Consider the following 17101-nt stretch of genomic DNA (forward strand, 5'->3'; position numbering starts at 1 on the left):
TCTGTTACAGTTGCCTGTACAAGATGTTCTAAAGTCATATTTTCAATGGTTCTGTCAGGTAACAACAATATGATTTATCAAGTACAGTGTACATGCTATTTAACAGATAGCCACAGTCACTTTAGAGACTGATTTCTTTTCTTTCTAAAGTTGAACGTAATTCTAGCAATAATGTTGATATTTATCAGTAATTTTATATAGGAAAGAATTTTAATCTAATACCCATTTTTCATCTTCTGTTGTTTGCAGTAGTTCATGGGAGAATGTAAACTCTCCATATGGATAATCACTGGCAGCCATGGTAATATTTGCTTGGCTGCTAGATTCATTTATGAGTCCTCCGTCACTGATTCTGGTTAGTTGAAACTGGTAGTAATGCTTCTCCTCAGGGCGGTCATCATCTATAGCCTACAGGAAACAACCAACAACAGCTGGAAGGATTTAAACCATTTCCAGAGAGAGAGATATAAATAATTTTTAGCCAAGATCCTCAGAAAATAAAAGGATGTACTTGAAATAGCTACTGGGATCAGATTTCTCATATACCTGTATTAGAACAACTGCTGCAGACTGCCTATCCCGCATGGTCAAGGTCCCCGATACCTCAACAAATTCTGTGTGATGAGGAGGTGTTATATTCCAATATATTATGATCTCCCCAAAAATCCCTGGGCCACGTACCAGGCTGCAGGTAAGGACACAAACACAGATTTTATTTTTACCTTTATTATTTAATATGAGATACAGAGATAGTATATCATACTGTTGTGCATGGAAGAAATGTTATCAGCACTATGAAAACTTGAGTTTTAATGTACTTAATCACTATTAAGACCATAAGAATTCCCTTTTCAGGCATTTTCAAAACATATCTAAAGTTCTCTTTTATTTCTCTGTGTTTGGAGAAATCTCCAGCTGTATTTTTACCAAGAGGTCTTTCAAGTTTCTTTCCATATGTAGCCCAAAGATAGGGCCTGAAAACTGATTTCTCTTCATTCTGTTCTGCTTTTCCAGAGATAGATATGCAAAATAGAAGGGCAATTGGATGTCAGGGTAATGCCAGGGGCAATTTGATCTATAAGGCAGATGTAGGATACTAGAATACTTTGAGATTTTCTGTGATATGTTCTGTCTGCTACTTGTCTAAAACCCTATAATAACATAATGCTTGGAAAAGTCACAGTAAAGATTTGTCTGCACATTCTGCACGTAACACAGTCTTAAACTACTTCTTGCACAAGGCATTGTTTTGTCTTTTGCACTTCTTGGGCCAGTACCAGAAGGTGTTCTGCTGCTTTATATTTGCTGGAAGTGTCATAATCTTTTTTTTTCCAATGCTCTTAGAAGATTCTTCTAAGAATCTAAAACTCTTCGTTCTGTTTTCAGTTGATTGAATAAAACAATTGCATATTGTTTCCACTAAAATCCCCATTCCCACACTGTTTATTCTAGAATATAACAATTTGCTGAAATACTATTCAGGCACAAATCCTGAATCAAATTCTAGAAAGCACAAAGCACCTTCAAATGTCACATTTTCTTACCCCTTTCTTTTGATTAAGATCCTCTTTCCTTTGGTGGATCGATGTGGTAAATAATTTGAAGACAGAGAGGAATATTTGGACCTCTCCTTTAATACTGAAAGGATACACACATGGTATATTCTACCCTTCTTTAAAACCAATCACCTAGTTTTTAAAATATTACTGATTATAGAAGTTATGATAAAATGTAATACTCAATAAATTGCCAAATGTGGGGTCTCATAGCTTTTGAATCTGGGCTGTTGCTCTTTCTTTGAAAAAATGAGATGTGTACCCACCTAATAAGAGCAGTTCCATTATAACTTCCAGAAGGTTCTCCTATCAAAACATGCTGGGATGAATGGGCTATCCCAACCACCCCAGAAGCTCCTTCATCTCCCATAATAGTGATGGTTGCAACACCTATAAAGAGAAAAATTATTCTCATGGTAAGTGAAAACTAAGCAATTTACCTTTGGTAAATTTTTTGACATGAATGGTTAAACATTAGCTGTTTAACATAAAGGGCTGTAGAACTCTCTGACTTCTTCAGGTAAGGAACTAAGGGAAAAAGACTGACATTCACAATTGTGACCAACTAGATGCCCACAAAATACTTAAGCACTGCAGACTAAAATAATATGATCAGACTTAGAATAGTTCTCATATAGAATATCCAAAACCAGAAGATACTGAATTAACTCTTTACCATTTACAGGAGATATCTCTGCATCACCAGTAGAGACTAGCTGGATGGTAAATGTTTCATTCCCCTCCAGCAGACCGTCTTGTATTGCATGTAAAATAATCAGTTTCTGGGACTCAGTCTGCATCATGTAAAGACCAGAAAGACATGGATATATATTAAATGAAATTAAACAAAATACAGTGTTAAAACAAATTTTTTAACATATCAAATGTTAAGAATCCTTGCCATATTCTTTAGTACTTTAAAACATGAGATTATTTGATCTCGCTGAAATTTCTTCTCACAGATTAATAGCCCATAAAAATTGTCTCTCAAACATTGCGGGCCACCCTAAAAATACCCTTACTCTTTTCAACTTAATAAAGATTGAAATTCCTTTGAAATTGTACTCACATAGGTGTTTTTTAACTTAGAGGAAACTTTCTATAGAGAAACTACCTATTCAATAGTACACACATATTCTAAGGATTATTTTATTAAGATTAGATATATTAGTCAAATTATATATATTATCAAATTATTAAGATTAGATATATTAGTCAAATTTCTGCCTAATCTACATTTTTGTCAGTGGGAAGTGGCAAACATATATAAATTTAGTATATCATGCATACAGTTTATGCTTATACTCAAGCATGTATAAATGTTCAAGACAAAATGTCAAAGCCTACCAGTAGAGAAATGACAGCAAAACTTTGCCAAATTTCTGGTTTTACCAGAAAAAGAAAAATTCTATTTTTCAGCTGACTCAAAGTAAAACAACCAGCATGCCTACTGATTTAGTGAAAAAACAATCTTATACTGAGAGAAAATAGATTATGCTCTGCTAAAATACTTTTCTTCATTAAATATTTTGAGTAGACTGTAGAATATAAATATTAACATAGTATCAGTATCCAATATTTAACTCTGAGTTCAGAGCTGCAACCTGCCATGAAATACAAATTAAATAACACTGTCTAGTTTGAAATGTATGAAGGTGCTTTTTGGGTTTTTTTTAATCTGCAGATTTTGAGCATTCATTTTTCTTTCTCACCCTTTCAATACAAATTTTCTTTTAAAGATGCTTGATACTTTAGTGGAATAAATGTTTCTGTAATCATTATTTTCATTTGCTAGGTTTCAATTTCTCTTTCTTAATAGTTAAAATAATGGAGATTTGAAGAGCTACCTTCCTGATGATTACATTATGCTGCATTAAAAGAGCATGTCAGCTTTCCATTGCATCTTGAAAGAAGCATGAATATTTCTAACCCCACCAGTTCAAACTGACCTTTTTCTAGTGTACAATACTTAGTAACCCCATACTTCTATCAACAAGTAACAACAACCATACAAATATACATCAGTAGAAGGAAATATTTATAAATCTAATAATAAATAAGTTATTGCAGTACCTCACTGAAATGAAGGGTACCATTTAGTGGGGTCAGATCATATCTGGCTGCTTCCTCGAGAATCCATAACACTGTAACTGCTCCTTTTCCTCCCTTACTTCGACTTACATTTAGCAAAACAACTGCAGCAGGGTCATCAGGTGTCTTAGGTTCCTTCACAATTACCTGATGGAGAAAGAGAAGGAGAATATGGGAAAGACTGTATTGAAAAAAGTCAAAAGCTGCATTGATTATTCAAATTACATGGATACATGTTTAAGATAAACAGTGGAGAACATTATCAATGACAATTCTAAACACCAGGAGTGAAAATGGACAGGGCCGTAACAGGTGTAAGTAGAGTGTTGAATTCTGGTAGCAAGGACTAGTCATTCAAGTGATTTCTGTATGCACTATGATCCAAAACAATTACAGACAAAGTCACCAGCAGGCTTAGTACCAGCAAAAGGGAGAGCAGAAGCACTGCAAGAACTAAGATGGGATATACTTTGTAATTTCTTTCCAAATTTTACTTTCAGTAATGCAGATTAATATACAGACCATCAAATTGTTGTCCTGAATTGTTATTATAGTGAATTAAATTGATTCAGTCATGCAGAAATCTACATTTATGCAGCAGCACTTTCACTGTTACTACCATCCTACATAGCTAGATGAAGACAAGCACTAATATAATTTCAATGAAATCACATCTTCCACTGCAGTGAAGGCTTACAAAAATCAGCTATATGCTAGTGACACGAACCCACTTCAACTTTAGCAGAAAGGAGTGCAGCCTAAATCAAACTCACATTCTTTTCTTCAAACCTGAATACCCCAACAGGAGAATCATTTGGTGGAATAGCAACAGTTACCAGGGTGTCATTCCCAAGTCTTGCACCACTTGTTACCCTCACCAGGGCAATTTTGAATATCTCAAGGAATTCAACTTCATCGTCATCTATGATTGTAATTTCTATTTCTCCTGTAGCCTGTAGAAATGTTAAAAAAAAAAAGCAACAAAGCTTCATTTATAATATTCTGTCAATTGTTTGAAAAAAATTAAAATAGGCAAATTGTATCTAGTAATAGACAATGCTCACCTGTTAATTTTTCTTCTTATGCTTGTATATTTATAATAAGAAGATATAATTTCAGTAGTTGTTTTTCAGTCCATCAATGTAAATCTTTTTTGTTAAAACCAGCAGAATGTTCTGCTTTGGTACTCAGTAAAAAGTGAATGTTGACAATATTGTCAATATTCTGTTAAAATTCTGCACACTATGTACATCCTTTCCTTTGCCAAAGACCACTTATATTCACTTAAAATCAAAATCCCTTGTGTACAATAAGTATTCTAAGGTGCAGCATGAAATTTAAAACTTTGTGTAGAACACAGATAAGAAAACATATAGGTTTATTTTGAGAATTTATAGCAAAGATGGATTTCACTATAAATTTTCATTGTAACAGGGTTTATTATTAGAAGTTATGTCCTCACTTGTCAAAGTATCAAAGACACACAAGTCTATTTGGTCAATGGTTTTGAATATTCAGGATTTCCATGTTAAAAAACTGAAGCTGGGACCATCATTCATATACATAAGGCCATAAATAATATGTTTTCAGTGAAAATTCTGATAGAGAAAAATATAGAAAAAATCTTAAGCTGGTAACCTCAAGTCAGGTAAACTTTCAGCAAGTGAATACCTGTCCATCTGCAAATGTAAGGTTTCCAGATGATGGTGTGAAGTCTTCAAAGCTGGCAGTGGAAAGAATGGCTTCCCAGTACAGAGTTACTGACCCAAACTTCCCAGCCTGTCGAACAACTGGGAGTTTTAGCACATTCTGTGGTGGTGGTACCTCATAACCAGAAACAGCTCCAGTGATACCCTGTACATTCAAAAAGAAATTGACATGTCTCAACAAACTTTTTTTTTTTTTTTTTACTGGCAGTTAAAAATAAGTGAAGAAATACTTGTAAAATGGTCTGGCCTTAGTATTGACCTTGCTATGAGCAAAAATCTGGATTAAATGACCTCCTGACATCCCTTTTTATGACATTGGTTTCAGCAATGCTAGCTCCGTAATAAATTTTGTGTATTATTTGTGACAAACCTCTTAAGAAAGAGTTGTTTGTCTGGTATCTCGCCATTTTACCCAGAACAATTTAGTATCATAAAGCTAATCAGAACGCTTTCATAAGTCATCTGAGAAATCAGACCATCTTGCTCAAAAGCCACTTTACATGTTTTTCATTCAGACTTATTTACCTTTGTAACATTAAAATTAAATATTCCTCTGGCATCATCATTTTCTTCAATTGTTATTTCAGCTATTTCTAATCCAGGCCTCTTCACACTTGGCTGTCCTTCAGACAAAGTGATTAGGTGCACATCAGTGATATTGATTATAAATCCTTCCCGTAATTCTGGAATATTATCCTGAAAAAAAGTTTTAAATGTCTTTTTTATTTTAATGATACATTGCAATATAGTACAGTTGACTACTTGTAGGTTGCTTCCTGTTCAAAACTTCTCAGTATTTGGGACCATATAACCAATCTCTGGCTTCATACCATAAAGATGAAAAGACACTTTTGCTGAGATTTTGAAATCAAAGCTGACAAGTCAGATTCCAGATCTGCAAGAACAGTGGAAAGCAGTGCTGGCTGTCATCTGTTACTGCTACCTATGAGAAAGTCAGCTAGATCCCAGAAACCAAGCCATGACTCGAAAATCAGTACCTCCATTCTAAATATAGTTAAAGAATATACATAATCTTTTTCAAGAGTATAATCAAACAAAGAATTTGGCTCATTCCCAGTGATGAGTATGCAAGGTGTTTTGAAAGAGATGGCTGCAAGAGTCCCAGCACAGCTATTTCTAGAATGTTAAGTCATACTACTAGTATAAAATCAGTACCATTTCCATTTCCTTAAAAGATATTAATAGCTTAAGGAAATGTTAGTCTACTCACAGGCAAAATAGTGACTATGACAGAAGCTACTGTTGCATTCTCTGCCATAATTATTGTTTTCTTTTCCAGTATATAATCCTCATTTTCTGTTGCACGATTGGAGGGGGGGAGTTCAAAGTTTGGCCCAGTGCTCAACTGGACTGCAAGGTCTCCAACAAATCCTTGTTCTCGAATAATTTGTAGAGTAACTGTAGTTGAATTCTCCTGCCCTATAGTAAGGAGATAGAAAAAATTCAAGATACAATTGTTTTACAATCATAGAGTATGCTGAGTTGGCAGGGACCCACCAGGATCATCAGAGTCCAACACCAGAATCACACCATGGGCCTGAGACAATTGTTCAAATACTTCTTGAACTCTGTCAGGCTTGGTGACCTGAGCACCCTGAGCGGTGCTCAGCCACGCTCTGGGTAAAAAAACCCTTTCCTGCTAGCCAGCCTAAATCTGCCTGAACCCAGCTTCATGCAGTTTATTTAAGTCCTGACACAGGGCACCAGAGAGTGCAGCAATCAGTGTCTGCCCCTCCTCGTCCCCTCATGAGGAAGTTGGAACTACAATAAGGTCTCCCCTCAGTCTGCTCCTTTCCAGGCTGAGCAGACCAAATAACCTCACCCACTCCTCATACGACTTCCCCTCAAGGCCTTCACCATCCTCATGGCCCTCCTCTGCAAGCTCTCTAAAAGTTTAATGTCTTTCTTATGCTGAAGTGACATAAACTGCCCCCTGCACTCAAGGTGAGGCTGCCCCAGAGCAGAGCAGAGCAGGACAATCCCCTCCCTTCCCAGCTGGCCAATCTGTGCCTAATGCCCCCCAGGACACGCTTGGTCCTCCTGGCTGCCAGGGCACTGCTGGCTCATGTTCAGCTTGTCACTGACCGGGACCCTCAGGTTCCTTTCCATGGCACTGCTTTCCAGCATGTCATTCCCCAGACTGTCCATCCATCCAGAGTTGCCCCATCCCAGGCGCAGAATCTGTTACTTTCCCTTGTTAAAATTCATATAGTTGGTGATTGCCCAGTGCTGTAATTTGTCAAGGTCCTTCTAATTTGTTGAGGTCTCTCCTCAGGGCCTCTCTGCCCTCAAGGGAGTTCCTCCCAGTTTAATGTTGTCAGCAAACATAGTATTCCCAAGAGTCCTGGATCCAAGTCGTTTCTCGCAGTATATCACAGTACAAGCTGGCTTGTACTAGGCAATTAATTTGGATATAAATAAGAAAACCAGCTGGTTCCATAAACTGGGCCCTGGGTTGACAGACAGGAATCTCAATCAATTACCTTCTATCCTCTGCTGCAGACATCTCACTTGTCCGGGAGCTGAGCATCTTTAAAAGATCAGACCAATGAGCTATCTAGTGCTATCAGACCCATGAGCATTTCAAAGCCCCTTTATAAAGAGGGGTTCAAACAATGAACGTTCTCTGTTGCCACATGGACTTTAGGTGTGTCATCTCTGTCTCTGACCCACCCCCCTTCAAGCTACAGGTGTTGATGAAGATGTTGAAGAGAACTGAGCCTAGGATGAGCCCTATGGAAGCCATATTTCAGCCCTTGGCCTGCTTGATTCTCAGGCCAGCTAACTACCAGAGCTGCTTGTTAGAAGCGCTTCAATTCTGCTCAGTGATACAACGGTCCTGGGAGAATTCTAGGACTTAAGCAGATGAGCACACACAAGTGATGTCAACAAAACAGTACCTATATTTGAAGATACTGTGCATTGAAAAACTGGATCTAGAAGAAGAATAAGATCTTAAATATATACAGTTTTATATGTGTGTTACACAAATTATTACTTCAACACTTCTACTTTTATTCAGTTATCCTTCAAAACTTCTATCTCAGTAATTGGCCTGACCTTTCATGCCTAGGCCATCACTACAGATACTAACACAGAAAGTGGTATTGAGGGTAGTCATTCTGGCTGTAAACATCACATTTCCTTAACTCAAATATTGAAGAAGTTAAATAGACTTGCATCAGTCAGGCTCAGCATCCTTTTGGGAAAGCAGATTTATTTTATCCAATCAATAATGAAACACATAATCTGGCTAAAAGTAGTGCATATATGACTGCAGAAATAGATGAAATTAGGCTTAAATAGGCTTGCACTTCAAAGCAGTTATTGTAACCAGGTATTATTACACAGACAGAATTTGTGAATAATTTATTAAAAGTACAGTAGTTAAAGATTGGGAAAAAAAACCACCTGTGCAACCAGTGGAAGCTAGGAACCTTCCTTGAATCCTAACTTCAAAGTATAAATGTTTATAATGTGTAAGAAATTAACAGAATCCTATACATTACTTCTAGGTGCTAATAAAGGGGCAACACCAATTCACCTGAAAATAAAACATGTTAGAATATTTCACCTGTGATAGTATACTCTGGTGAAAAAAGTATTTTTTGTATATCTAATTTTTTAATATGGACAGAATATTAAATTGTTAGAAAATTCTAACTGGATTGTTAAAGTATGAATAGCCTATCAGGTAACTGCGGGAAGAGCCCCAAAAAACGCCAGCTAGCTCCCTGAACCAGGAGAGAGGGAAGAAGCCTGCCCATCATGTCAGTTCTCCTCTGACCAAGTGCCTGGGAGATCTTTTTCAACTTGTGCCTGGAAGGAAAACCAAATCAAACATGTAACTGCAAGCAGAAAAATACCAGCTTTTTCATGAAGCAGAATTGACTCCTGCTCTGCTTCCTTCCTTCCCCTAGGCCTCTGAGCAAAAGACTTCCCTTCTTGAGTCACTTCAAGAGGAAAGTCTTTCTATTCAAATTATTTTAAACAATATAGCAATCCCACTAAATGGGTAACTTCTGCTTTTTATATAAACACAAGTATTTCATGCATTCGTGATTTGCAGCTTACCTCTCAAACAAGAACGGCTGAAGAATATGATGTATGCAATGTGAAATACTGCATAGTTACATATTTTGAGGGATATTTATGCTATAAATAATAAAATATTGCTGATATATAAAACTTTAATAAAAGACTGCTGATATATATACACATATATACATATATGTATATATGTATGTATATATATATACATTTATGTAACCAGTGTTATAGCTTCAACAATGCCGACTTTGAAAAAACATACATTTTTTCCTAAGAATCAAGAAACAGACTTACCTTCTGGCTCTGTGGTTTTAACAAAGAGAGACTCCATGTGCCATTCAATCACACCATGTGGAGAGTCACTGGGTAAAATGCTAAGTACGGCTCTTGCCCTTTCGGGATCAATGATAGCTCCTTTTGTGCTATCTTGAACATCCACAGTGGTAACACGGGTGAGTATGATTTCCACTGCCTCTGAAAGTTCTGCAACACTGTCCGCAAGAATTGTCAGGGTGATTGTGGACAGGGCCTGACCTTCTGAAAATGTAACCTAAAGTTTTAGAGAGAAAGCAGGAAAAAAGTCAAATTTCTTGTCAGTGTTAGTGAACCTAGAGTTTTATTCTGTAAACTCTATCAGTTATACAATGCATCTACATACACACGTACATATCTTATAGAATACAAGGTTGAAAGGGACCACAAGGATTATCTGGCCCAATCTTTCTTGGCAGTACCACAGTCTAACCAAGATGGCCCAGCATCCTCTCCAGCTCAATCTTAAGAGTGTCTGTTTTGGGGAGTCCACAACTTTCCTGGGAAAGTTATTCCAATGGATGATTGTTCTCATGGTGAAAAATTTTCCTCTTATGCCCAGTGAGAATCTCCACAGGAGTAACTTACATCCATTACCCCTTGTCTTTTCAACATGACACCTTGTAGAAAGTATTCTCCTTCGTCGCCACCTTTCAAATACCGACACATGGTCTGAACATAAGGTCTTCCCACAACCTTCTCTCAAAATTGAACAGTTCTCTCAGCCTTTCCTCATATGACAGGCTTCCCTGTCCTCTAACCACATTTGTGGCCAGCTCTGGACCCCTACCAGCCTGCCCATATCTATTTTCCATAATGAGGACCAAAACTGAACAGCTGTAGCCCAAAACATGCTCAGTAGAGTGGGCTAATGACTACTTCATCTCTGCTGGGAGTGGCCTTGTTTATGCAACCCAGAAACATTCTGGTGGATTGCATCAATGTTCATATTCATATTTATAATGTTTATATTGAGTTTATTGACCAGGAGAATCCCCAGGTTCCTTTCCCTGGAGCTAATCCCCAGTCAGGATAGAGGCCAGTGGGTGCTGCACTCCTGAATTATGTTTTCCATAGTGCAACATTTGTTCCTGATGAATCTTCCAGTCTACTCAGGTCTTCCTGCTAGATGGCTCTCCAAAGAGTCGACTTCCTCACATCGTCAAACTTCATCAGAGTACACCTGAGCTCATCACCTACATCACTTATGAAGTTATTAAAAACTGTTGGGCCCAATATCGATCCCTGAGGGACCACACTTGTGACAAGTTGCCAGTTTGAACAGGAGCTATTTACCACCACTCCCTGGGGGCAGCAGTAACACATTACTTTATCTAGAAGAAAGCCACAGCAAGCTCTATCAAAAACCTTGAAGAAATCCAGGTAAACAATGGCTTTTTCTTTTCTTATTTAACAGCCTTTATCTCAAGATTTTTCTCTTTCTCCTCATCCTGCTGAGATGGGGGCTAAGAGAGAAATAGTTGGGGGTTTTTAGACAGCTAAGGTCAACACACCACATATATCTGTATCAAAATAATGAACATACATCTCTTTAAATCATTGCTATGTGAAAAAAATGGCTACTCAACTTCTATTTTTCTTCTTCTTCAGATAAAATGATTGATACATGCTTTGTTTATACATATTCTTATTTTTAAATTCAAAGGGCCTGCCACTTGATTAGGTCTTTCTCAACAAAGAAGATGTGTCTAGAAACATATCTAGTCTAGTCTACACATAATGTGTAGGACAAACAGAAATTTCCACTTAATATCATCCCTTCTGACTCTTCCTACATGCAAAGCTATGCAGCGTACCCATATGGTATGTAGCTGGAATGCACAAGGAGTACTCTAACAATTTCAGAATAATTGTTTTGGCACCCTTCATTTCCAGTTCATTTATTTTTCTCTTCACTATTTTTCAGACTTTGTGTACACTACAGACAGCCAGAAGGTGGGGGACTTTGATTTACAGAAACTGATTCCTGCCAGTCCCAGGGTATATAGAGAGCTTTGGCCACAGGAAAAACTGGATTTTAACATGACTGGGAAGTCTCAAAAACATAGAAAACTGGGACTTCTCATATTCTGCTGGGCCACTTAAGTTCTCCATTGTATTGAAAAGGTCAGGACAAAGAGCAAGCATTCCCAGATTCCCACCTATGCAAACAGTTTTACATAGTAACTGAATCTTACAGCAGGAAAAAAGGAAGATGGCAATAGGACACTACAGATACACATCTCCTGTGCCTGGACAGCTTTGCAATATCAGGTTCTAGAAGTGTAAGGGTGATACCACTGTATTATGTGCCAGCCAGAAACAAAAACCATTTGAATCACAGGAAAGGACCAGGAAGCAGGGATTAACAGAAAAGTGGGGCAATCTAACGTGTACTGTCCTTCTCACTCAGTACATCTTTTTCTATTGTCTGAGACAATACAGTCAGTGCCTCCCCAATAATAGTGATATTATTAAATACCATTCCTGAAGCTGGAAATACATCACTTATGCTCCCATTAGTGATCCACTCTACTGTAACTCGTCCATATGTTCCTATTAAACGTTCAATATTCAGGGTGATCAAGCTGTCCTGTTCCATTTCTTCAATTTGCTTAAATAAAGAACTCTGGAAAACATACAGCAGTAGAACCATAGCATTATTTTCTTAAAAAGAGAAGTTTCTTTAGATAACAGCATATTCAAAAGAACAGAGACATTGGGCTTCAAAAAATTATTCAACTATTAAGCAGCTAAATGCAAGTCTATTGATTAAACTTTTATAACTTAATGCTCAACAGATCCAAATTTCATAAACACAAGAATTTGAAATGTCAGACCTGTTTATACTGAGGCAAAAATTCAACGGTTTTTGTTAGGTTTTTTTTTGGTACAGTATTTTATATCCAAATCACGTGAAGCAGATAAACATGTAGACTTTCAAGACAGTCATCTTTTTACTGTTGTTGCTTTACTAATATTCACCCTCCTCACACAATGTTTCATTTCAGTGATGATTCTTCTGTGTTTTATATCTTCATTATGCATTTAGTACATATATCTGTTTACATAACTTCTGCAACATTTGATAACTTAAGAATCAACAACTCCAAATAATACCTATAGTCTGATGTTTTCTCCAAAGTTTTTATTTTGTTCAGGCAGATGGGCTCATCCTGTGGCATAACTATTTTAGAGGAAAAGAATCTTTACTTAATTCCTTTGATTAACCAATCAATAAAGACTATAATGATATCATATATGCCATCTGATAACTAATTTTTTAGGTTGCTGCAAAGTAAAACTGATAAATTAATGGGTTATTCTAAATGTAAGGGGATCATAAAAAGTCCACAATAGGGACAGACTGGAACTGAGTTTCTATTACCTGTCATCTATATAACCAAGTAACAATGCTAAATGGAAGTCAAAGCCCTTCTGTCTCAGGTTGCTATAAGACTTTAGAAAAAGAATCTGCCACATGCAATTTAAGTATGTTTGTGTTCTGCTATTCAGAAATTATATATACATATTTTAATGATTTACCTTACAAGTTTTACCTGGGCAAATGCAATGACTCCATAGGCATTGTCATTGGGAGGAATAATTATGTTAACAAAACTGTGGACACCAATCTCTGCACCTCCTTTAGGGTTTTTCAGGCGCACTTGAAAACATTCTTCCTCCTCTGGGATGATGTCATCCAGGATATTGACTGCTATCACAGCTTCCATGTCCCCAGGCTCAAATATCAATTCACCTGAACTAGCATACAAACAAACACATCAAGTAATTATAAACTGAGGATATGATCAACAAACTTTGAAAGGACTACTGAAAGTATAAAGAGCATTTTTGATGCTGAAATTGTTGTTTATATTCCTGAATAAGTCAATGAAGTTTAAAGGTTGTGGGATTAGTGTTTGGCTTGTTTTTATTCTTAATACCAATAGAACATATAGTAACTGATATTTCTTATTAATGTAATGTAATTTAATTTATCCTAAATAAAAGCTTCAATATCCAGTTTAACTACAAGTCCTTTTATTACATATTTTAAAGCAAATTGAGAGAAGTTTGACTTTAGGTTATCTTAAGTCTACCTGTGAAAAATTCTCTTTAGTGTTAATAAACACATCACACAGAGGAGCCTATTATGGTCTTCACTGTAACAAAAACTACCACAGAAAAAGGAATGCAAGAGCTGGGAGATAAACCAAAAGACCTACCTAGGTATAAAATCTGACTGGTTGGAGATAGTTGTCAGCTCATAAATCTGGGAGCTGGATTCAACAGTAAGAGCAATCAGACTCTTGCTGGAGTTCAGAGACTTTGCAGTAGTGAAAGTGATATGATCTGCATATGGGGCTTCCAGCAGCAGAGAGAACTGGTTCCCTTCCGAGTTCCAGGAGTACAGTGCTGTTGTGTCCTTACCAGAGAGGAGGATGTGAACTACATTGAGCAAGGAAGAGAAAAAAGATATATTCAGTGATATATTTAAAACTTTTTGTAATATCAGAAATACCCTTGGCAGCTCAATTGTTAAAAGTATCTCTTAAAATCTGATAAATAATGTGAAAATTGAATGCATATATTTCTTCAATTCCAGTACTATAAACAAAATCTTACCTAAACCTGATGGAGGTATGAAAACATGGATGTTTCTTACAGCAGAGACTGGAAGAGACTGAAAGTGTCTGAAGGTAGACTGCCCTGTCTCCCAGATGAAAATTTCAGAATTTCCAGTTTCTACAAAGGGGAAAAATTACAAAACATACATTATACATACATTATATTGCTGCCTCAAATCACACACTGGTGGCCATTCAAAGGCAGAGGTTGGCAACTTTAACTGCAAAGTGAGTCTAGTGATTGTATCTTCCTTTTTATTTGCATAACTCCAGAGCATGATTTCCCATTAGATGATTTATTCCATGACATAATTTAAGGGTTTTTCTGCACACATTCATATAAAAGAACAATAAAAAGCCCAGCAGACAACAGTCAATGGCAAAGAAACCTATGGACTGCAATACACACTTTTAAAGAGTCACAGTGATGCAAAAATAAAACAACATCTAAAGTGTCATACTTGTAATAAAAATCTACTTTGCTGAACAACAATCTTTGCATATAACAAAACTCAGGAAAGCTTAGAAAGGGTGCAATTAGCAGCTAGATGAATAGAGTTATTATTCCCTATTGGTATTGGGAAAATATTTCATTAGTTTCACAAATATTTGAGAACATACACAATGTTTTCGTTTTCTGAGGTACAAATCACAGATTACTTTGGTAAGATCCTTTTCAGCAAATTGTCATCCAGCAGTAATATTTTAATCTCTGTCTAAACCCCTTTTATTCCAAATACCTTTGCTATTAAACAAGCGAGCACATAGCAAACTCAGCGTTTGTTTTCTGCTAAATACCTTTTGCAACAATTAAATATATATCAGATCCGGAAGTCCAGGCCTCCATATGTTTTATTTCTTTTGCTGGTAACTGACGAAGATTCCTAAACTCATTATTCAGCCATTGGTACAAGAGTACATTCTGGCTGGTATTTGACAAAGAAACTAGTAAGTACATAATGCCTCCTCGGGGAAACAAGGCAATGCTCAGAGCTTTGTAAAGTGGTAGTTGATGATGCAGCACAAATATATCTTTATTCCACTGGAAAACCTGCAAAAATAGAATATGTATTTTATTATATATTTATAAAAAGCACTAAGAAAAAAGAAATTAAGTGTTTTGATGAGAAATTGGAAAGACTTATAATTAACTGAATTCCTTACTTCTGTAGTGGATCCTACATTATGGTGTAGAAAGCACACTGATAAGCAACTGTAAGTAACTACCTTACTGAAAGTGCCTGTGCCTGTTCTTCAGATGGATAGGTTTATGGTCAGAAGTTATTTCTATAGTTATTTAATGTAATAGACTTCAAATCAGAAATGTGAGTAGCAATATAATCAAAACAAGTCTAAATTACATGCTAATGTAAGGAGTGTTGTTACATTTAAACAAGTCTAGAATTTCATGTCTTATAAGTCTATAACAGAAATGTAACTAATTTTTCAGGAATACATACTTACTGTTTTATCTATATTTCCTTCATATTTCAAACTGAAAACTAATCAAACTACCTACATCAAAGCCATGAAGACAAGTGCGCTCTAACCTGGATGGAACTGAAACTGGTAGTATCACTCACAAAAACCAAATAGTCTTCTTCATCCACAGCAAAATGTTTGACAAGTGTGGTGTCCAAAATAGAGAGGGTCTGTAGCTACAAGGAAAATATGGCAAAAATGGTATTTTGAAGTCAGTTCAAGTTCATACATATGCACACATAGATTTAAAAACTGTAAACATACAAAACACATGTAAAATAATATATTAAAAATTTTCATAGATGTAATTTTATAGTTTAAAAAATATATATGGGATCATTTTACAAAATTAATATTGGTTATCATACATTTTTCAGAAAATGCTCTATGACTTCATTACTCCACAATTTCTTTCTTCATTTCCAAGGTCATTTTATCTCTCCCTCAAAATATGACTATAAAAAACATCAGACAACAAGCTGTAACAACTTTCAAGGTTTAGGAATGGTATTTCTCAGTTAAGTATTCCCACTGAAACACTTCAAACCATACTGCCTCTTCCTTTCCCCCCTGAAGTGGAATGGAGAGGAGAACTGGAAGCACAAAAGGTGAAGATCATGGGTTGAGATAAGGACAATTTACTGCAAACAGCAACGTGATAAGAAAATTAACATTAAAAACAAAAATAATAGTAGCAGAGGGTAAAAGAGAGGTAACATTCACATGTGAAAATGCTCGCTATGCAAAACCCATCAATATGTGAACTGCACCCAACTACCCCAACCCCCAGGAGGGCCCCCTTCCCCTGGGTGATATAGAATAACCTCAGGGCTCCAGGCATACCCCTCCTAGCTACTGCAAAATTAACCCTGCCCTGGCCTAAACCAAGACAGTAACTTACATCACTCACTCATGCAGAGTGTTCAGTTGCCAAACTACCCGAGAACAGTTCTTTTTCCCAAAACATGGTGGAACAGAAGGGCCTCACAAAGTCCTTTCTAACCCCATTATTTAATGAATTTTTAAGTAACACAGATTTACCTTCAATAGTTTGCGTTCAGGCATGAATGCATATACACTGCTGTTGGAAGCTCCCCAACTGCTTCCTCCATGAGTAATCACAAGGTAGGGAGAGGCATGGATTTGGAAAGACACACAGTTTTTAGGATTCCACATACTGAAATTCTGAGAGAGGAACAAAAATGCAGAACTGAAACGTCAAGGTTTTCTTAAGCAGCATGTTTAATGG

General features: G+C 36.5%; 1 protein-coding gene across 1 annotated transcript in view; it reads right to left on the reverse strand.

Annotated features, from left to right (window-relative positions):
- Window positions 1-17101, reverse strand: part of ADGRV1 (adhesion G protein-coupled receptor V1) — a 273887-nt gene that overhangs the window by 177148 nt on the left and 79638 nt on the right. The window contains exons 48-64 of the mRNA XM_058043225.1: window positions 16894-17037; window positions 15921-16028; window positions 15169-15421; window positions 14369-14488; window positions 13969-14191; window positions 13300-13504; window positions 12222-12368; window positions 9722-9977; window positions 6588-6796; window positions 5882-6052; window positions 5319-5501; window positions 4421-4600; window positions 3630-3794; window positions 2233-2350; window positions 1823-1946; window positions 547-685; window positions 223-408 (exon numbers count right to left, since the gene is read on the reverse strand). Coding sequence (XP_057899208.1) covers window positions 223-408; window positions 547-685; window positions 1823-1946; window positions 2233-2350; window positions 3630-3794; window positions 4421-4600; window positions 5319-5501; window positions 5882-6052; window positions 6588-6796; window positions 9722-9977; window positions 12222-12368; window positions 13300-13504; window positions 13969-14191; window positions 14369-14488; window positions 15169-15421; window positions 15921-16028; window positions 16894-17037 — 2931 coding nt within the window. The remainder of the gene's footprint in view (window positions 1-222; window positions 409-546; window positions 686-1822; window positions 1947-2232; window positions 2351-3629; window positions 3795-4420; window positions 4601-5318; window positions 5502-5881; window positions 6053-6587; window positions 6797-9721; window positions 9978-12221; window positions 12369-13299; window positions 13505-13968; window positions 14192-14368; window positions 14489-15168; window positions 15422-15920; window positions 16029-16893; window positions 17038-17101) is intronic.

The sequence above is a fragment of the Melospiza georgiana genome, chromosome Z (assembly GCF_028018845.1).
Source record: "Melospiza georgiana isolate bMelGeo1 chromosome Z, bMelGeo1.pri, whole genome shotgun sequence".
NCBI classification, from domain to species: Eukaryota; Metazoa; Chordata; class Aves; order Passeriformes; family Passerellidae; genus Melospiza; species Melospiza georgiana.